The sequence below is a fragment of the Dermochelys coriacea genome, chromosome 3 (genome assembly GCF_009764565.3).
Source record: "Dermochelys coriacea isolate rDerCor1 chromosome 3, rDerCor1.pri.v4, whole genome shotgun sequence".
NCBI classification, from domain to species: Eukaryota; Metazoa; Chordata; order Testudines; family Dermochelyidae; genus Dermochelys; species Dermochelys coriacea.
The window spans coordinates 210233971-210255948 of NC_050070.1; the positions used below are offsets into that span (position 1 = coordinate 210233971).

General features: G+C 47.5%; 1 protein-coding gene across 6 annotated transcripts in view; it reads left to right on the plus strand.

Moving 5' to 3' along the window:
- The window catches only part of SYNDIG1 (synapse differentiation inducing 1), a 108223-nt gene extending 87436 nt beyond the window's left edge, over nt 1-20787 (plus strand). For 4 of the 6 annotated variants that reach the window (XM_043512190.1, XM_038396196.2, XM_043512193.1 and 1 more), the window contains exon 4: nt 17580-20205. In XM_043512190.1, coding sequence (XP_043368125.1) covers nt 17580-17738 — 159 coding nt within the window. In that variant the 3' untranslated portion in view covers nt 17739-20205. Of the gene's footprint in view, nt 1-17579 lie in introns of all 6 variants that reach the window. The other 2 variants (XM_043512188.1, XM_043512192.1) reach the window with 2 other exon arrangements.
- The last annotated feature ends 1191 nt before the right edge of the window (nt 20788-21978 follow it).

The following is a 21978-nucleotide window of genomic DNA, read 5'->3' on the forward strand; positions in this document are numbered from 1 at the left end:
CTTGGGAATGGCCTTTCTTTATGTGTCACCAAAATGCGTCAAGGCAGCCAATATTGCAATCAGTTTCTTTGATTCCAAAATAAAGGGTCAGAACCAGCTAACATGACTTTAGAATCCATCATAGTAGTTCACTTTCATGTGAAATAATACTTTCTTTCTATTAGTATGGCAATAAGAGATTTCGGGAACACAGAGCACAAGGGTAATCCATTTAGGGAAAAGGTAGTGCATATTAATAAAACAAGGCAGAAAGAGGTTGTATGGAACCATTGGAAATATACAAGTCTTTGGTTCGTTATCCTTTCTTCCCAGTGATAAGAACAAAAGTGGAAATATTTAAGATGTATTTGAAGAAAGCTCTGGTTTTCATGGAGGAATTCTCCTCTTCGTTGGGAGGCCATGGGGCTTTTAGTTAATGAGTGAATCTTCACTGTGATCCCAAGGCTTTCTATAGAAAGGAAGAATGAGCCAGTGATTAAGATACTGGCTACCAGTTCAGAAGATCTGGGTCTCTAGTTCTGCTAAAGACTTCCCTTGTGACCTTGGGCCATGCAACCCCACTTAGCTGCCTGGTTCTTCATTGCTCTATGGCTCCTTTGTGCCAGCTAGGCTGCAGCAAAGGGTCTCCAAGCAGACATAACCCCTGGTGGATACTGCCATGCTGAAGGCTGTAGTACAGGCATCTTGCTAGTTTTCCACCTGCTTTGCATCACCTCTGCAGGAGTGACTAGAGGGGGTCACGCCAGGGCAGACCTGCATCTTGGCCATTGTGTGCTCCTTCAAGAGATCACTGAAGCAGGGGTGCAAGAGCAGCAGGGATGAACTGGGCCCTTCTCTCTGTCTGTGTGACAGTTCCCCATCTGTAAGGCAGTGATTAGAACAATTCCTTGTTGGTCTGGTCCATTTAGACTGTAAGATCCTCGGAGCAGCAGTTCTTCTTTTAGGTGTGTACCACACCTACTCCAGTGGAGCCCAGATCACTGATGGGGCTACAGCGATGCAAATAAAACAGAATCTTACGACAACTGCAGTGTCTCATAACGGCATGGATCAGTGGCAGAGATGCATGAGACCAGAAACACAGCTGGCTGCTAGCACATGTATGAAGAGGGGTGGGCATTATATGTGTGTCTTCCATAGCGAGGCAGCCGACTGTTTTGTTGCTCTGATATTACCGACGGTAATCCTGAACCATACAGAGCTGTCCTCCATCTGCTCCGGGTTGCCGAGTGAGGTAGTTGTTAGTCTTGTCGGCTTGGGGTATGTCCCCGCTGTAGATAAAAGGTGTAATGTTAACCTGGGTTAGCTAAACCGCATTTGCTAACTAAGCAGAGAAGGCTTAGCAGCTTGGCTTTTAACTCCATTTGGCTCCTCTACAGTCTTTAGCTCAAAGCGCTAATCTGAGTTATAACTTGTGTCCTCGTGGCTATTTTAATCTGAGTTAGTTCAGGGGGGTTAACACAGGTTTTTCTGGCAGTGTGGCCATTCGCTTGGAGTTGGCTGCGTATCAAAGGACACATTTTAAGGAGCTCTCTGATGGAAAGGATACATATGTGCGAGCTCATCTACACATCTACTGGGTCGTCCAGACTACATATGCTCTGTCATGGTAGCACTTCCTTGTGGTTGTACTGAAGTTGTGATGGCGTGTTTGATTGTACCACAGGGTGCCCAGGAGACTTGGAACACTGTTCTCTACCCTGGCTGTCCCACCTGTAGTTGAAGCTGTCTGTAATGGAGGAATGCCCAGCAGCGGCAGCTGTTATAGGTAGAGAGCAGTAGGCCTGGGCAGCTCTGGGAAATGTACTTTAGGAGTCAGGTGGCCGTTTTGTTTGTGTTTGTAATGGGTTAAAGTAGAGAAGGATGGTTGTTGGAATGATTTTGGGTAGCGTGAGTTGCTGCTCTGCTCTTTGAATGAAGAGGGAACTTTTAATTCCTTGGCCAGGAGAATATCAGCCACCTTCTGCTATCAAAAGGCTGAGCTGAACAGCCAAGGGAGGCTTTAACCAGCAAATGGCAGACATGGATAGAGGGGACCTGGGGCAAGCAGAAGCCTGGCTCTAGCTGAGAGCGCTGGCCTATAAGGCCCTGATCCTGCCAGTGGCATAGCTAGGAGTGGAAATTTGGGTAGGCCCCGACTTTTGGGTGGCTGGGCAATGACAGATGGTGCTCGCTCAGCTTCTCCCCCAACACCCTGTTCCTAGCCCCGGTGCCCCCAGACACAGGGCTTCACCTGCCGAGCTGGGCACGCACATGGGGTGGCTCAGAACATGGCCAGGCAGACTGCCGGAGTGTGGCTTTCTGATGGGCAGGCTCAAAGCTCTGTCCTGCACCGCAGGTGCCCGAGGGATGCTCCGGGCCGCTGTGGCAGCACGACACCCCTGCTCAGAGCTGGGTGGGCCTGGATGCTAAGTGGGTGGTCTGCAGCCATGGCTACACCCCTGGATTCTGCAGACTCACAGGGGCTAGTCCTGTACACAGAATGAAACACAGGCCCCAGTCTGGGCAGGCTTGGGGCCTGCTAGGCTCATTCTGTGATTTACTTGGGGCTCCTTGACGGGGGTTGAAATGGTTTGCGATTTGTATTTTGCTAAATGTCTCCTTCTGAAAAATCAAGAGACGCTTTTCCCTGGTTCCTTACCGGGCTGTGCCTCCTTCACACCCACCTGTGCCAGAACTGCCGTTCACTCGGCATCCTTCTGCAGCTGTTGAGCATATTCCAGCCTCCCCCGGGGAAGAGGCTGTTGCATCGGCCTCCCTATTAGAAATGAACATTCCAGTTCTTCAGGGATCTCTCTTGGACTCTGATCATTCATTGTACGCAGACCCTTCCTCCGTCCATACAGAGCCCCTGGCAGGAGCGGGGCTTGGCCAGCTCCCTGATTGCAACAGATCAGGTTTTGGGACTTCAACTGGAGAGCCGATGCTCTGGTGTGTTCCAGCTGAGAACATAAAGTTCTGGCTTTTCCTGAAGTCATGCCGACTGCTCTGACTCATAGAAGACATAGCTCTTTCCTGCCAGGGCGTAGACAGCTTAAGGCAAGGCTAAGGCTCCTCTGTCAAAGCAAGTATCAGAGGAGGAATACAAATGAATCTTGTGTTCTTTGTTCCAGGTCAGCTGGTGAATTTTATTCAGTGTAAAAATGAAAAGGTATGAAGTGAGATTCCTCTGTTGAATGAGAGGTTGAGTCAAGCGGTGACCCGAGGATCTAATCACTTAACTTTGGAACTGTGCATATATTCACTGGCATTTAGTGACTGTTTAGAATCTCTCCGCTGGAGGTGCATGTGGAACCGAGTGTTGCCTTTTTGCATTTAGACAAGCTACTTATGGTGAATTTGTTTGTCGCTGATTCTTGCTCTGTGCTGGGTAACCTGGATAACTGTTGCTCTGTGGGGGGAGCTCCTAGGTCTGGTCTCAAAGGTCACGTCCCTTTAGCAATCTCCAAATCTCACATACCTATTGAGTTACTGGTGACGGGACCGACTGTCACTGCCTGCAGAAATGCCCATCAGAGAGGTAACTTGGGGCGGGGATTGTCTCCAGTTTCCCCCCCAAAACATTGCATGGTGGGAAGGCAAGAAAAGGGATGGAGTTGCCCCTGCCCAGGGGAGTAAATAGCAATTCCATGGGTCCCCAAAACCACCCTTGAAGCAGCTGTGGCCCTTAGGCAGCCTGTGGGCCCCCTGTGGGTTCCCATGGTAACCAGCTGCAGCACCAGGGACTCCGTGAGGTGCTGCCCCAGAATTCATGAGGTGGGTGGGCTCCCAGGTGCGCGAGGGGGCTGCAGATAAGACGGTGTCGCTTGAGGAGCTGCACTCATCAGTGTTTCCCACTGGCTTAATTTTCTGCTGGATTCCCCTGAAGAGCTGAGGGGCAGTGAGATTTGCGGCAGTCCCCGGCTGTCCCCAGGCCATCCTGGCCCCAGCCATGGATCACTGACCCATAGAAGTTTGTTGGCTTGAGAGCGCGGGGGGTAAACTACGATGGACACACCTGAAAAAGCAGGAGGAGAGTAATAGTGCTAACGATCTTTGGCTCAGTTCTCGCTGTAAAGATAGGCAAGAATGCCAAGTAGACGCATGTACTGGAGAACCAGCATGTAAGACTAACATACCGCAGTTGCGGGGAGCGCTGGACTTACTCTTTCCGAAACAAAGGGAAGAACTTTAAAGCGCCAGACTCCATTTTTAAACTCTGTGACAGAACATCTCAAGCCCTTTGAAAGAAGAAGAGAAGGAAATTGGCAGGTAGACGATGTAAAGCAAAACTGGCTTGATTTTGAGTTGAATATTTTCAAAGAAGTAGAATGACAAAACCTCCTTCAGCTGTGTGATCATTTCCTAATGTACGAACACCAATGCTGGGTATTCGGATTCGGAATAGGGTCGTTATTTTATCATTTCCTTTCTTAGAATACATCCTTTATTTGCTTGACAAATGCAAAGCAGGGGCTATTATCCCAAAAGAAAAACTAGAAATCCAAGATACATTCAGTCTGTGCATTCATCTTGGAAATGTGTCTGATTAGTCTGATTTGTATAAGATCTGTGGATGTGACATCAGTGAATAGCTACATAATGAGGGGAAAAATCTGGTTCATTGGAAGCCAGGTGTGCACTTGGAAAAGTATCCTAAATGTGACAGTCTTACAGCAAAATGTGTCTATCCGAGTGCCTGCACAGCCCCCGGTGTATGTCTGTGGGGCACAGGCTGCACATGGATTGCAAGGGTACAACCACAGCAATCACTCAGAAGAAGAATATTGATCACAGGAATAGCAAAGCTCATCAGGCTGCTGTTACAAATTTTACAGTCAGCTAAGCAAGAAACAATCAGAAGTGCCCTTTCCATACAGTGGAGCCAACATGGTGTATTTAGACAGATGGAAAGATTTGCCAGAGTTGCGAGGGGTCACGTTACCAGGTATCTGACTGGGCTGGGTATGGGAAGCGGGAATCCACTCACCTCAAGCAGGCAGGGATCTGGAGCCTCACACAGGGAGGAAGGACGGCACAGCTGAGGCACGGTTCAAAATCAGGGCAGATCCTCAGATGGTGCCAATTGCCAGAGCGCCTCTGACATCAGAAGCGGAGGATCTGCCAGCTCCCATGAACCATAGCTCTCCGCTTTAGTTCCCCCGTGTACAATGGAGGTGATGAAACTTACCTACTTCTCAGGAGTGCTTTGTGTGTGAGTGAGTTAATTGTGGCACAGCACTTTGAGAACATAAAGCTTGATATAAATGCTGAGAAGAATTAGGGGTCTCTTGCTGCTGATGGGATGTGGAATAAGTTGGCCAGGAAAGCGGTGATTTTTTTGAAGCAAGAATACCCAACCACCACAACGCTGATGTGGCTTTTTGTCAGTCAGTTTGAACTAGTGAGGCTGTGGACAGGGCATGGGACCCAAATGGCAGAGAGGCACTTAGCTGCTGTTGACTTTCCAGAAGAATTGGGCACTTCACTGCCATTTGTGCTTTTGAAAAGCCCCCCTGTAAATCACCTCTAGATTGATCGATTAATTGGATGACCTTTACACAGTCCCTCCTCCAATGACTAAAATTGAAATACAAAGCAGTGCAATGGAACTGGACCTGCAGTTAACGTCCATTGGCAACGTACTTGGAATTCATATGGCTGCATCTTACCTATGGGCTGTGTGTGTAGGTGCGTGCATCTGCCATTAGCACTTCATTCACGCATCTGATCCTTAAGGGACAAACTCTACTCCAAGCTGAGGGGAAAGTCCTGATCACTTACCCACAGGCAGCCAACACCTGGATGCATTTGTCTGACAAGGAAGCAGAGTTGTCTTCGTTGTTGGGCTGAGTTCTCATTCTTTCAAGTGCTTTAAAATGAACTTGTGCCGTTGCTGTGCTTGTCTAACAACATCTCCCTGCGTTCTGCTAGTTCTGCGCTGTTGCGCCCGGGATTCCCATTACGAGTCTCTTGTTTTCGGTGTGTCAGGAACTCACTTGGACTTTCTAGTTTTTATCTTCCCTTGAATACAAATTGAAATGTCGCAGGCCCCACTCTGCTGAGACAGAACTGAGCCGCCCTGTGCCATATATCCAGAGTCAAAAAGAAATGCGGATACCTCAGTTAAATGATGGATAAAGCCTGGATGGTTTGAAATCTTTTTACTGGTTGTCCCAGCTCTGGGAAAGCACCTCCTTCTGGACACCCAGCTGCTGTGTATGAGTCCCACCACACTGGGCCCATGCGCTCAGAAGCTTCCCCGGTTCTGAGAAGGTTGCAGTACTGGCTCCTCCTTCAGCCTCTCTAACACTTCCCCGGCACGGGCTCTGTCTGTTACTCCTTTATGGAAATTGAACCCGATGGCCCAGCTGCCCTAGACCCCCCAGACTTCACAGTAGCTTAAGCAAACCTTTCCCAGAGGCCCACCCTTGTGGGCACTTTAGTTTACACTTTGCCTCTTCAGGGACGTGTGGTGAAACACATGCCACAAGCTTTCCAAAGGTTTCCGAACACAATTACTGTTTATTGAGCTGGCACAAGAAATGCAATAACTCACCTCTTTGCCATCCCTGCCTCAGTTTCCTCACCACTCTGGGTGTGCTTTGAGATTTGGGCAGAGTTAGAATTGCCACCTCTGATGCACAAAAAAATGGGACATCCAGGATGATCCTGAGCCCACAAAACTGGCCAGCGGGCAGTGTGCACTGAGCACCCTTATGGATTGCCCAGGACTGCTACCTGGGAAAACCTGGACGGACACTTGGTGGCATCCCTAATCAGAGGCCTCGGGGGGTCCAGGATGCCCCTCCTGCACACAGCTTCTCTTCTGAACCATGAAGCCCCTCTCTCTCCTGCAGCCAGCTTCCTACTTCCTCAGTTCTCCCTGTAGTCCCCTCTGCTACGAAAGCCTGCTCCTTTCTCTCGCCCCAAACAGACTTCGTCTTTTTAAACACCTGCTGTGTCACCTCTGTCCCTTTGTTCTCCTGTCTGGATATTTTCCATTATGGTTAACAGAGGGAGTGGGAGATTCATGTGATTCATGGTGGGGATTTTGTCAGCCCATGAATGACGCACTACACATGGAGGCTGTCAATGCATCACATTCATAGATTCCCCAAATTGTTCCCCTCTGCAGAGGAGGAAGGAAGACTCCTCCAGTCCTGAGGTTGGTGCAACAGCCACACAGTGCAATCTGGTACGGAGGACACCTTTTCCTCCGGCTCCCCAGGGACCTTCCAGCACATTGCCAGCTGCTCAGGTCGTGGTAGGGGGCAGGACGTAGGGTTTAACTGCTAACTGTGATGGATGCGTTTCTGGGTTTAAAAGCCAGCATCGCAGAAGAGGCATTTGTGAGCAATGTGGGTGTGATGTATATGCATATGATTTTTAACTTGCAGCTACAGAGATGTAATATTTATCTTCCTCAAGCGCATAGACCCGCAGCCCAGAGAGATGATTAATATGTTTTGTAGACTCTCTGGTGGAAATGCCGGAGCAGTTCCTTGAACAGTCTGTTGAAGCAACAAGACATTCATTTTGGTAGCTGAGCAAAATTGGAATTTTCCCATAGCTTTTCCACAGCTTTGCAGAAAAGATCTTACAATCACCATAGCGTCTAGAAGGAGTACATGGTTAAATGCTGTCCTTCCAGCCACACTGCTCTCAGACTTGGAGTCCTTCCAGCTGTGTCCACAGCCTGCTCCAGTACATGTACAGTACCGTACAGCTACTCTCAAGCACGTGCGGTCACCCGGGAAATCCAAGGCACGTGAGTCAGAGTCCTGTTATGGGTTGCTTGAATGTAAGGACAATCGAGAATCGGTGGAGGGCCAGGCTCCGAACTCTTTGCAAAAACACACGCTGCATCCTAATTGTGTCAGCAGTGCAATGAGCGATTGTACCACAGGGTGCCCAGTCCAATGAGTGATGAACTAGCCCCAGCTCAGACTTCTTTCAATGTTTTGTGCCTGTCACATCTTTTATTTATCAAACCTGCTGCTGCAGCACTTGCAGCCTAAAGATGGAGTTAAAGTGGCTTAGCACTCACCTGGGTGCCAACCCCCATCTTGCCATGCAAGAGAAAAGGAGGAAACTGAGGGAAGTCTGACACGATTCTCTCACCTTCCTGGTTGCGGATCAGTATGGGACTTCGGCCTGTGCCTAATTTTAAGCACAAGAACGCTGCTCACATGCTTAAACCTGGGCTCCTGCCTACATACCTTCCTCAGTCTGAGACTTTGTTAACTGTGCTAAAATGAGCACTGAGATCCTTGCAGAGGCATTGAGCTGTATCTGATTCCCCAGGGAGCTAGGCCAGGTTATACCAGCTTAGGAGCCAGTCTGAGTGGCTTGGGAAGAATTGCACTTGCGCTCTGGGTTGTTTTAGCCCAAGTGGCTCAGCAGAGGCCCTATTTTCCTAGTTACGATTTTCAATCCTGTAGCCCCTGCATGGATGGACGAAGTCACTTGTTAGCATAACCTAACATGGGGCAGTTTTTACTTTTACCTGTAAAATGCAATTTTCTTCATTCGTGGCTGGGAGGTACAAACACTGTAGGCTAGATCCTAAGCTGGTATAAAATAGTGTCGTTCCAGGGACTTTAGTGGAGCTACCCCAATTGATGCCCCCTGGGAATCTGACCCATTGACTCCAGTGGAGTTACAGTGGTTTACACCATCTGAGAATCTGGCCCAGTTTTTAACCAATGCAGTGCTGTGAAAGCTTTTATACATTTGACCATAATAAGGGCTCTGCGAAAAGGGAGATTAGATTTTTGCAACACCATTGGCTCCCATTCTCATGGCCAGTGGAAATTTTCAAGGTGGGGAGAGATATTCTGTCTCTGAATCCTGTCTCTGTTGTAGTTTATCATGGTGTGAATGTGCTTTTCTAGCCCTCTTTGATGCTTGGCTGTGGAACTAGATAGATCTGCAGCACAGTGGCCCTAAAGCCTGCCAGTGAAGGAAGTTACTTGTTTTCACCTTAAGCTAATAGTGTTGGATGTAGAGTATATGAAAACAGGAACAAATGGTTCAGTCACTGTGTCTTCATTTAGAAGCTTTGGCCTGTGTTAGATTTAATTCTTTCTTCCCTTGCAGCTTAAAGCCGAGATGATGTCTGATCCATTCAGCTTCTTTCCTGGGCTGACACCTCAGGAGGGGTACCTGCAGCTGATTCCCTCTCCCGCATTCTGTGGATTGATCTGTGCTGACACTGGCATAGGTTAGAGCCGCCAGCAGAGAGAAACAAGCTTTCCATTCCACTTGTGCCTCGGGAGCAAGGCAAAAGGGAGCAGAGTTAGACAGAGAATGTGCCCATTTACCTTCCCCCAGGGCTCATCTGCTAAAATTGCACAGCCATGATATAGATTTCTTCAAATTAGGGCTGCCTCTACTAAAAGTAGCACTTCTGGCTAACTGAGGCTGAAATGAAGATGTATACCAATTAACAGGTTTCTCTTTATTTTCATAGTGGATTTAACATGTCCTCCTGAATCCTGGCAGTCAGACACTACCAGGTGGTTCTGATCTTAGAACCAGATATTTGTATCACTTCTTTGTATATTTATCATTTTTTTAGCAAGCTGAACTGCACAATATTTGTGAAAGGGCTTTGTGACGCCATAGCTAAAAGTTACGTTCTGATTCACACTTGGGGGGAGTTGAACCTGATCATCTTATGGGGAAAACCCAATCAATGCATCTGTCCCAAAGTTTCAGCACATAGTTTGGGTAAAGCTGGAATTTGGGAGAAGTTTCAAGAAAATTCACAAGTTCTAATCCATCAAAAATAGGCCCCAATCGCCTTCTGTATTTCATGACTTTTTGGGTTCCTAGTTTAAAAGCTACAAAGTATCATTTGTACATAGTGAGAGTTTGGAGCTGGGGAGTTGTTGTTGTTGTTGTTAAGTTTTAAAAAGGAGAGGGGGAGGCTGTTGCTAATCGTGAGCGAGTTCTTCTAAGAGCGGTAGTTAGCCTGTCGAGAAAACATTCTGCATCAATGGAGATGTCTGCTCTGCAATCAGAGTCGCAGCTTCCCAGGATAGAGGCCCCATCCTGTAAGTGTGGCCTGCATTCTTTGCTCCTGGATGTAACCCTTTACATTTAGCCGTATTGAAATGAATATTGTTTGCTTGCACCCAGATTACCACCCAACCCAGATCGCTCTGTATCAGTGACCTGTCCTCTTCCTTATTTACCACTCCCTCAACTTTTGTGTCATCTGCAAACTTTGTCAGTCATGATTTTATGTTTTATCCCAGGTCTTTAATAAAAATGTTAACTAGCAAAAGGCCAAGAACTGATTCCTGCAGGACCCCATTAGAAATACACCCATTTGATGATGATTCCTCATTTACAATTACATTTTGAGAGTTATTAGTTAGCCAGCTTTTAATCCATTTAATTTGTGCCATGTTAATTCGATAGAAACAAGGTGGGTGAGGTAATATCTTTTATTGAACCAACTTCTGCTGGTGAGAGAGACAATAGGAGTTGGTCCAATAAGAGATATGACCTCACCCGCTTGGTCTCTCTAATATCCTGGGACCAACACAGCTACAACAATACTGCAAACAACAAGGGACAATATGTTAATTTTATATCTTTCTAGTTTTTTAATCACAATATCACATGACACCTAGATATATGCCTTGCAGAAGTCTATGTATGTTACATCAACACTATTCCCTTTATCAGGATCTATTTTCCATAAACCCATGGTGAATGATATTAAATTATATTACCCTCCTTTAATTCTTTATTAATCAAGTCCCCTTATCAGTCAATCCATTATCTTGTCCAGGATCACCATTAGACTGACTGGCCTATATTTACCTGGGTCATCCGGTTTACCCTTGTAAAATATTGCCTCAATGGTAGCTTTCTTACAGTCTTCTGGAACTTCTCAGATGTTCCAAGACTAATGAAAATCAACATTAATAAGCTCCTCAGCCAGCTTTTTAAAATTTCTTGGATGCAAATTATCTGGTCAGAGCTCTGACTGAAAGGTAACGTACCCAGTGACTTCTGTTCTCCAATGCGGGATAGGGAACCCTTTCTGAACAGATTAGGAGAAGACTGAAAAACTGCCTTTTGTATGTGCTCTCAGTAATGTTTCCTGTATCCACAACTGGGTGCATGGGGACCGGATCTTGCTAGGCCACAGGCCTTGGGTTGTGTCTGAGAAGAAGATTTTAACAAAGTAGTTCATTGAAGACTGAGATCTCCATTGAAGTATTCAGCTGGGTCCAAAGCAAATCAGCAGACTAATGGAACAGTGTCAGGATGAGTGGGGCTGTAAGTGAAGTAACTGCGGGTTTGTCCAAAAACAGCAACTCCATGAAAGCTGTTAGGCAATTCAAGATCTTCGCTTTTGTGTGGGGTGAACAGTTTAACCAAGAGCCGGATCTCTGGTACGGCAAGGGCTCCATTCACAAAGAACTACACTCTTCATCAAAGAGCTCATTGACCAGAATGCTGGTCTTTAACAACACTGTCATTGCTATGGTGAAGGTCCTCTCTAAAATAGCTGGGAAATTAGTACCAATACACTGTGATGTGTGTCTATTTAGATGGCTCTCTACATAACAGGTGAACTCCGGGCCCCGTTGAAGTCAATCTGCATTTTGCCATTGACTTCAAAGGAGACAGGATTTTACCCCATACACCTAAGACACAGCCTAAAAAGCGAGGACATTAGACATTAAGGCGAGTATCAGCCCATGCCCTCTATTTCCCCCACCCAGAGAGAGACATTCGGCACAAGCACAACCATCATACACCACGACCGTATCCCTGCTCCAGCAGCACCTTCCCCAACCCTGAGTGCTTATCATTGTACAGAACTGTGCAGAATGGATGGTGTAAAAAGAGTGACGTCCGGTCTGTTTGTGGTGGAGGTGGGTGGGTTGCTTTTGGAAAGGGTGTGTTGGAATGCTGACATCCCTGCAGGGGCACTAAGAAGGTTACATTTAAGGTCCCATCCTACAAATGGAGCAGCTTCCTTGAGATGCTGAGCATCTTGAACTCTCACCGGCTTCAACAGTAGTCAAGAATTCCCAGCAACTTGCAGTATCAGGCTTGAGATCTACAGCCTCACTTCAATTTGACTGTACCAAGGTTAACTTTGTTTTCTTGAAGCTTTCAGGCAGAAATTTGGTGCCAAGGAAAGCAATCAATCCAGTGATGTAGGGGCCCATGATAATGACTGAATTGGGTGAGGCTGATCCAGAGCCCATGGAAGTCAATGGAAAGATTCCTCATAGAATTTCATCGTATTTGGGTCATAAATTCCCAGAAGTGTGGAAGAGAGGTAAGCCCTCATGTTTCAGGATATTGAGTGTAGTTGGAAGAATCTTCTATGGGCAACAACAACAACATGGTTTCTTGAACCATCCAGTGAATTAGCTGGTGCTGGCCTCTGTCGTAGACATGGCACTGGACAAGATGGCCCACTGGGCTGACTCACAGAGTGTAAGGCAAGATGGGACCATTACGATCATCTTGTCTGACCTCCTGCGTAGCATGGGCTGTGGAACCTCCCCTAGTCATTCCTGCGCCAGGACCATAACTTCTGTTTGATCTAGAGCTTATCTTTGAGAAAGATACCCCGTCTTCATTAAACCATGCCCACTGGTGGAGAATCCTCCACATCTCAGGTAACTTGTTCCAGTGGTTAATTACCAGACTATTAAAAATGCATGTCTTATTTCTAATCTGAATTTGTCTAGCTTCGGCTTCCAGCCACAGGATCTCGCTATGCCTTTTTCTGCTAGATTAAAGAGCCATCAACTATCGGTCATCTCTGCCTCATATTGGTACTTGGTCAAATCACCTCTTGGCTTTTTCTTGGATAAGTGAAATAGATGAGCTCCTTTAGTCTCTTGCTATACGGCAGTTTTCCCGGACCTCAGGTCATTCTCCTAGCTCTCTTCTGAACCCTTTCATAGAATCATAGAATATCAGGGTTGGAAGGGACCTCAGGAGGTCACCTAGTCCAAACCCCTGCTCAAAGCAGGACCAATCCCCAACTAAATCATCCCAGCCAGGGCTTTGTCAACCCTGACCTTAAAAACTTCTAAGGAAGGAGATTCCACCACCTCCCTAGGTAACGCATTCCAGTGGTTCACCACCAGTTTCTAACAAGATCTAACACAAAGGGAACACAACAGTATACGTATGACTGCCTGATAAAGAGAACATACATCACCTACAGAAAGAGAGAGACTGAAGTTGAGGTGTACAGTGCAAAACAATTTCCCTGTGAGTTGAAAAGTGACCTGCTTGAAAGCGAACAATCACTCGTGAAGCTGCAGGCAATGTGATTTGAGCAACAATCATGCCAAGTGTGAGTTCAGATCTTGTCTGCACACCCTGCCATATGATGCAATCATTATTTTTAACTGAACATCAAAATCATCAGGAAATTAAAAGGTGACAGTGGAGAGCTGTAAACTGAGGAAAGCGTGGACAAGAAAATAATGCGCTCTGCCCTATGCTTTCTAGTGACTGAACTTACCCTAGCAAGAGAAGTCTTTCTTCAAGATGGCTTTTCTCACCCAGAGTTTTCCAGCAAGATGGATGTCACCTCCCTGTCTCCTCAGTCAGGATCTCCTCCAGAAGCTCGAAGTACTGGTCCCTTTGTTGTCCTTACTGAAAGAGAGAACTTCAGGTTCTTTGTCCCGTTCTTTTATAGTCCAGTGAACCTTTGAAATGGATTCTTCCGAAGGTTCCCCCTCTCAGTAAAGTTTTATTCAAGCTGTGAGGAAGGTGAGGTGGAGTCTGGCAGTGAAGGAAGCTCCCTAATGTTCCATCCTCCGTGCCCCACCCCCTGCTTGCTAAACGCAAATTGTTCTTTCTCCTGCAATCTCCTCCCCTTGTTAGCTTGATGGCCCTGTTTACTGCTTGTATATAAATTGAGGTAAGCCCACACTACTTGGTTAGGACAGACCAGTTTTACCTTTTTGCCTAGGCAGGGCTGTCTGGTCTGGAACGTGTGCTAGTGACATCCTATGGGGGCATTCGTAACCTTACATATCATACTGCTACAGATATGTCACCATGATATGATTGGCGAGTTATTAGTTTTCAAATGATACATCACCAGGCATATTCTGTACAAAGATTATTACAGTGGTGTGTAGGGTGTGAAGACGGGGCTCTTAGAGGCTACCGAGGGCAGATCTGAGCATGGCCGTTGAGGAATTCCAGGCAGATTTCCCAAGGGAGTAGGACCGGAGCCAGAGCCCTTTAAATTCAGTAGGAGTTTTTTTAATTCCCTTCAGTGAGTTTTGGATCAGGCCATTTGTTAAGATTGCTGCAGAGAGGCGGGGCATGCGGAGGGTGGGGGGTAGCAGAGAGAAAAGAAGTTGAAGCTATCACAGTCCCCTAAGGAAGGAATGACAATCTCTGAAGCTTTCTGTGGGTGTCTGCACGTGTTAGGAATAAAGTGTAACGTGTAAATGGAAACTCCTCTTGCTATGGGCCAGCTCCAAAGTCCATTGAATGGAAAGATTCCCAGGCCCATATCCTCAAAGGTATTTAGGCACCTAATTCACATTGGTTTAAATGGGGGTTACGCACCTAAATACCTTTGGGGATCTGAGCTCGGGATCATGTCCTATGACCAAGCCTTAAGAGTGACTGGTACATTCGTGTAGTGAACCTGAGACCCTTCAATGGGCCCCACTTTTCGGGCAGGCCTGTTTAGCCAGAGCCCATGCTGGACCAACGGGAGGCCCCTGAAATCACTCATCACTTTGGAGTGTGGGTTCAGCCAGATGCCCAGAGCTGAGGAAATACCGTGCGCTGCTCAGGAAGTCAGCGGCAGCTTCGCCTGAGTGGCAGCAGAGGAGGGGTTAATCTCATCATGGCTGCTGTTTATTTGTCACTCTTTCCCAAGAATTATTCTCCTCCACCGCCGGCCCACCCCGATTCTTGCTAACGTATTGTTTAGGGTTGTTTTTGCTTTCATAAGCCATTATGCTCCAGAAGAATTAGGCTGATAAATCAGAAGAGACAGTTCTCCTAATAGAGTCACTACGTAATGGCCAGCAGCCTTTTTGTCAGCTTCCTGGATTGTCATTCAGCTGCTCGAAATCGCTTTGGGGAGCAAGATGGTAAAAAGACAAATACCGGCGTAGCGGGAACCGGTTCAAAAGCTAGAGATGGGCAGAGGAGTGTCAAAAACAGACTGACTGTGCACCAAGAAATATAATTAAAGCATTCATGATGCTCCTCCCCCCACACACTGATATATTGTAGTTAACTGACAAGAGTAAGTCTGCCAGTGACAATACGAAGCCCACAGAGTGACAGAAGCCATTTGGGAGGCTGTGTGGCCTAGTGGATAGAATACAGTGTTGGGCCTCTGGAGACCTGGGTTCTATTCCCAGCTCTGACACTGGTCTGATGAGTCACCTCACTGCTCTGTGCCTTAGTTTCCACATCTGTATAATGGGGATAACGACACTGACCTCATTTGTAAAGCACTTTGAGATCCATTGGCGAAAAGCACTAGATAAGAGGTAGCTATTGTTATGAATCAGCCCTGTGATATCATTCCTTTTCTAACTGTTTATTGACCTGGATCAAGGACTGGGATTTTTTGTTCCATGGTTGCACAGTGTCTAGCATCTCATTCTTTACTGCTGCTCCTAAGTGCTAGGGCAGTATAAATAATAGCGTGATCATCACTAGACTTGGAAGGATTCGATTTTTATTGGTAAATGTTAATTTCACCATACACCAACCAAAAAATATTTCCATCGCTAATAATTGAAATATACAGACAGGCACAGTAAGAAAAATGCTATTTGAGAATGTATTAGAGTTTGATTTAAGGAGATTTACTTTGTATATTTTGACACATGATGATGACAATTTGTGTTTTAACAGTTATAAAGCTTTCACTTTTTGAATCTCAGCATCTCCTGTCATTAAGTAATTGTCTCCCCCCCAAGTAATTTCCCACAACTGTGAACATTTAAATAGATAAAAAGAAAAAAAATGCTTAAAAATAACCAATTGATATTGTTTGTCAAAAAATGTTTTTTAAATCAAAATTGAATTCTACTAATAAATATACTTTCTGCATGTGAGGACAGCCCATGCATGGCACCATTTCATATCCAGGGTTCCCAGGAGTAAGGTAATTTTAAAACACAAACTAATGGTTGACTGGGGTCACAACCCAGCAAAGCGCTTAAGCACATGTGTAATGTTAAGCACACAAGTAATGCCACTGCGGTCAATGAGGCAAAGTACCACATCATCACAGGTCTCTAGATGTCTACTCCTATGGCTTTGAGGATCTTGGCCTACGTGTGTCACTGGCATGGGGTGGACATGGGTAGTACTCCAAACAGGGAAAGGATGCTGTTTGAGACATTGGTTTTCATTGTTAGCAAATGGAATTGCAATAACCAAAGGAGAGCATTTCAACCTTGCAGTTTCCCATCCAGCATTCTTGTCATGTAGCTTTCTAGGGCAGACAGGGGAAGAATTCAATGGACTGGTTTCAGTGGGATGGTTCCCATCAGCTTCAGCCAGCTTTGGACTGTGTGTATGAGCCATCGAGTCAGCTAGGGAACGAGACATCCGAGCATACTCAGTGCCTTCCCCGCCACTGTCAGGGGATCAAGGTGAGGTTCATCCTGTAGGTCCCTGGGGGTGGGGATCAAGTTGCTAAATATAGCTTTGTGCAGCCAAACCAAGGGAGAAGCACCCATATGCCCCTGAATGCATAAATGGCCCCAGTTCCGCAAAGCACCTAAGCATAGGAACAGTAACCTTGGTGGTTAATGGGAGCAACCAAAGCCTCCAGCTGCAAACCTGCTGTCCCTCAGCAGCACGGCTCTGGCTCTTGTCCCCAAACCATGTGGAGTGATTGTCTGCAGTAGTTTGGCCAGGTTGGCAAGAATGTTTGTCTGGCAACTGGCAGCGAGCGTGGGAAGCAGAAAGAGCGTCGGGTATTTGAAGGCCATCCGAGAGGAGCCAGTTGTGATTTCCACGTTTCGGTAGATCTTTGGGTTCCCAACTCTTAAACTCCCCTCAGACACTGCATGTGGAAATGGAGAAACAGCCTCAGGGTGAGTCCCATAAAATGTTGCATTTGATGCCCACAAATCCTTCCCCCACCCCCATACCCTACAAGTCCCCAGTGTGGATATTCATTGTGGAACAGTACAACTCACTTGTAAGAGAGATGGGGGGGCCGTGTAACTTCTTTCTATTTTACCCACTTATTATGGTAATCATTTGCCAGTAATAAATATATTCTCGTGGTTGGACTCAACAGCGATACGGTAATGAAAACATTCAGGGTGCTTTGCCTTGCTTCGTTAAGGGAGAGGCCAAAGTGAAAGCCAAAAAAGGCCCCTTTTTAAAATGAGATTTGATCTCCTAAATTAGTTAGATGTTGTGATGTGACCACAGTAGCACCCAGATATCTTGCAAAATCTGGGCCTATCTCCATTACGTTCCACGTAGAAGCTGTTGCTGATTTATGAATAGTAAAATTCGTCTCGGTATTGTAGGAGTGTGTCCACTTCATTTTCAGGGTCAATAAATACAGTTTTTGTCGGTTTATCTTGCAGACGAACAAAGCAGTGGCCAAGGGAGACTTCCACCAAGCAAGCTCCAGTTCCCGGCGAGCACTCTTCTTGGCCGTGCTGTCAATCACGATTGGAACTGGCATCTATGTGGGGGTTGCTGTGGCTCTGATCGCCTACCTGTCCAAGAACAACCACTTGTGAGGCTCAGGAGAGAGGAAGAACCACCTGTGCAGTTCTCTGCAGTACAGAAAACCACAGCAGCTCGGACTGCAATTTTTCAAGGCACCCATGAGACACACGTGCTGGTGTTGGATACTGGAAAGACAGGAAAGTGGGCTGATGGTTTATGATGCACAAGTCCTGCATCTTTTCATCCTCCAACTCTTCTTTGTTTTACGCAATACTGTGTTTACAAGAATCTAGCTCCTACTGGTGAGCTAGAACTTTGCCCCTGCCCTTGGTTTGCCCCAACTTGCTCGTTAATACGTTAGTCCACACTGCACTGAACTCTGCTGGAGCACACTCAGCCACTGGTTCTTAGAGGAGCGAGCCCTCAAACGGGAAGTTTTTCTTTGGACAGTAGGATGCGTTTGCGGAAGGGTGAGATTAAGGCCTCGGCATAGAACGGTGTTGCCTAATCTTCTTGCATTCACTAGGCTGCCGTAACAGGAAAAAAGAGAAAATGATTTTCCTTTCCTGCTTTTGGTTCATTTTAAAATGAAACTAATGGGGCGAGGCTGTGCATAGCGACAGCTAAGCACGAACACACTCAGTGCATGGAACATGACGTTCGTCTAGCATAGGCTCTGTTGTAAAATTAATCCTTCACGTCAGTCATGCTGCGAGGGTGACGCTCCTGAGCCACGTAACGCAGTCAGGCAGCCTCCACCTCCCTGAGGGGCCTATGCAGCAGCTAAATACGAGCAGCCCTTGGAAATGTGTCCTGGGCACCCAGGGGACTAACAAAGGAAGAGAACACTTTGTAGCCCACCCTTGAGCAGATTCAGACAGAGAACAGCAAAGGAGGACACTCAAATTCCTACATCATGGCACCCCAGCTCATTCTTAGAAATCACGCCCAGCCGCAGCCTGCAGAGAGAACATGTGGCACTTTCTCACTGTGCTGTCCCGATAGACAGCTGGACTGATACGCTGTAAAGGAACTAAGTGTTCTCCTCACTTATGAGCAATAAGATGCTCACTTGCTTTCTGACACCCCCCCACCTTTTCTTTTTCAAATCTAGCATTTCTTTCCATAGAGCTGGTTTATCGGAGAAAGATATGTATATAATAATGTTGGAACATTGATCATTGCAAATGGCTGTTTTAATATTCATTCATTGGGGTTCTGTCAGCACCATTTATTTATTGAAGAAGGCCCCTGAGGATCATTTGTTCCAATTCTGTATTTCTTGTCTGGTTTCTCCCTTTGTTTTGGGAGGGAGGGGAGTGGGGGAGGAGTACAGCCCTATTCAGAGCTAGTTTTTGGCTAGTTTTATAGTTCATTAAAACACGCAGCATACAGCAGCTATGGAAAGTGCTGGAGCTTTCTTTGGACAGCTGCAGCTGCCAGTGCCCTGTAATGTATAGGGGTAGCAGCCCAGGCTCTCTCAAGCCTGAGTTCATGCAATCAGGGAAGAAGATCTGATTCTGCACTGTAGATGGTGAAGGCCAAGATAATGCTCCCACTGCACCAGGCCCGAGGCATAAAGCAGTGTCTTTCTCTTCCTTTTTATCCACTGTGAGAGCTGGACGAAAAACAAAAGTGAGAGTGCAAGATAAGCGCACAGCCGTTTAGTCTATAGCTTCATTTCACCTGACCACATGGATTTTTCTAGTGTGCGGCAACACACACACACTAACGTGTAGGTGCAAAACCTTAACAGCACCACCACTGAGTGCTGTTAGGGACCGGGTTTGGCCCCTCTTGGCCAGGAAGGGTAGTTAACAAGGGCAAGATCAGAGGAAGAGGGTCCGAAAGCTGAAGTGGGTACAAGTGAGACTTGGCTTACACATGGCCAAGCTAACAGCGTGACAGTGACAAATCACGGACTTGGGCTCTCCCCCATTAGCATTGTGCTGACACACAATACAGGTATAGCGTTTGAAAAGAGCATTCAGCTGTGCTACAAACCCTTGTGGGCGAGTCCCTTTAATACGGGTGTCCCCTGGGTGCTATATGATCCATGAGCCAGTGTTAGCCCAGCACAACCATTAACGCTTCACAAAGCGCTAATGCGGGAGGGGATGCACGCACCCAGCTCAGAGCCCCAGCTCTGGCCCTACGTTCAGCTCAGTATTCGTAGCATTGGCTCATCCTTATTCGGGGCCCACTTGCACCGCCAGCTTGGAGCACCCCAACACTGGGGATGTTCGGCTCGGGATGGTGATTTTTGACCCACCAGGTGATGGGTTTTTCAGTTGTGTGGCTCCTTGGTTCCCCTGGGTAGACAAAAGGGGCAGTGCTGGGGTTTGGCTTTGGAGTCAGCCTTGGTGATAAAGCCTGTTGCTGACATTTTACACACAGGCAGTGATGGGGCGGGGCAAGGCCCCCCCTTCCCCGCAAACTACAGCGAACCCGACCCAGGCAGCAGGAGGCTCATACTAGTGGCAGAACACCCTTTCTGCGGGGGAGGGGGCTGCAGCCACTACACCCACAGGCTCCAGCACCCCACACACACACCCCCACCCATGCCCAGCAGCTGCAGCTTTCTCAGCGCAAGCTGTGCTCCCATGTCCTGGACAGCGAGTCCTTTGGGACCAATGCCCCCTTGGGGGCTCCCGCCACCCCTGGGAGGGATGGAGAGGCAGAGACGCTCCAGTGATGGCCGCAAGGAGAGAGGACTGGAGAGGTGTGACCCTAGCGATGACATCATCCCGGGGGGGGCTATAGAGCGCGTCTCACCCACCCCGCCCCGCCCCCCCGGCACTGTGGGGATAGGGATGGGGGAGCATTATTCCAGCTATTGGGGGGGTCATCTCTAGGTTATAGGGGAGACAATAGGGGGCAGGAACTTGGGCTGGGGGGGGATCATCCTCAAGTTAGGGTGGGGGAAAGGGACTGGTGGGGAGGCATCACGCTTGGCTAAGAGGGAACAGTGTTGGAGGGAACATTCCCATCCCTGAATGGGGCAGGGACTGGTGGGGTGTCAGCTCCCCCCCACAATGGAGGCACAGAGATTCTCTCCCAGCAGCAGGACAGGAGGAGGTGGAAGAGTTGGGGGTGGTGGTCTGGGAGGAGAGCTCTCAGGTCTGCACCACCTCCCTGCTGCCTAGCATGGGGAATCCCGCCATGGGGCAGGCTGGTGGGGGAGTCACACACTGGGGTACTGCCCCTTTCCTGGTGACCAAAGTGGGGTTTGCCACGTTTGTCCGGAGAGGGAGGGGGTGCAGAAGAGTCATCAGGGAGGGGTCTGTTGGTTCCTCCCTGGTGTGGAAGGAGGTGGTCACCTCAGGGGAATCCTCATGGGGGGCCATACATGTGTGTCATAGGGAAAGTCTGTTGGTCCCTCCCTTGGGAGGGGTGGGAGCATGGGGAGGGGGTGTCAATGTATATCTGGGATAGATGGCCCCTTGCCCCAAGAATCACAGTGACATTCTGGTTACTCCTGATCCCAAAGGACCGGTCCCTTACCCCTGGTCAATTGCACGTTATGTCTCACACCAAACACAATGCTTCCAGCCAGTCCTCTTGCAAACTGGAGATGTATTGAAAAAGGAAAGCTATAGTACAATCCTATAGGAAACCATGTGAAGTTGTATTAAATAGGAACAGGAAATGAAAGTGTTATTTACTAGGTTAAAGCAAGCAAACAGACACATGAATGAATTACAGTCCTAGGATTCAAAAGGTAATATCAGCTTCTATAATCAGCAAGCGCTATTTGATCTTTAGGGCTAACCCAGGCTAAGCAGCTGGGGATCTCTTGCTTATGCCTAGAAACACCTTACCGTCCCCCTGCACCCGCACGCCACATATAGTCCAAGAGATATAGACATGCTTAGTTCATTTTGTCTGGGGGTTTTAATCCCCCTACCACCACCTGCTCCAAGCTGCAAATTGAGTTGATGGAAGGAGTGCACTTCCCCACCTCTTCATCACGGGGGGGGGGGGGGGTTAAAACGCAGAACAGCAGAAAGAGTCTTTTGTTGCTGGTTTATCAATCCAGATCTAGGGATTTTCCAGTTGTAAGATCCACCCAGAGCCCGTGTGACATCAAAGGGTCTCCAATTTTTGCAGTGTGTCACGAAATAACTCTTCTGTGTGGCTGATTCATACAGTCCCAGAGGCTCGCAATACACCTGCTCAGATATTACACGACCGTAAGGAACAGCTATTGCAAGTCAAATTAACGCAGTCAGCACTAAACAAGCATTCGATAGAGGCCGATCACTACTCACTTCTTATCATTCTAATACCCACCTGAGCACTATTAACTCT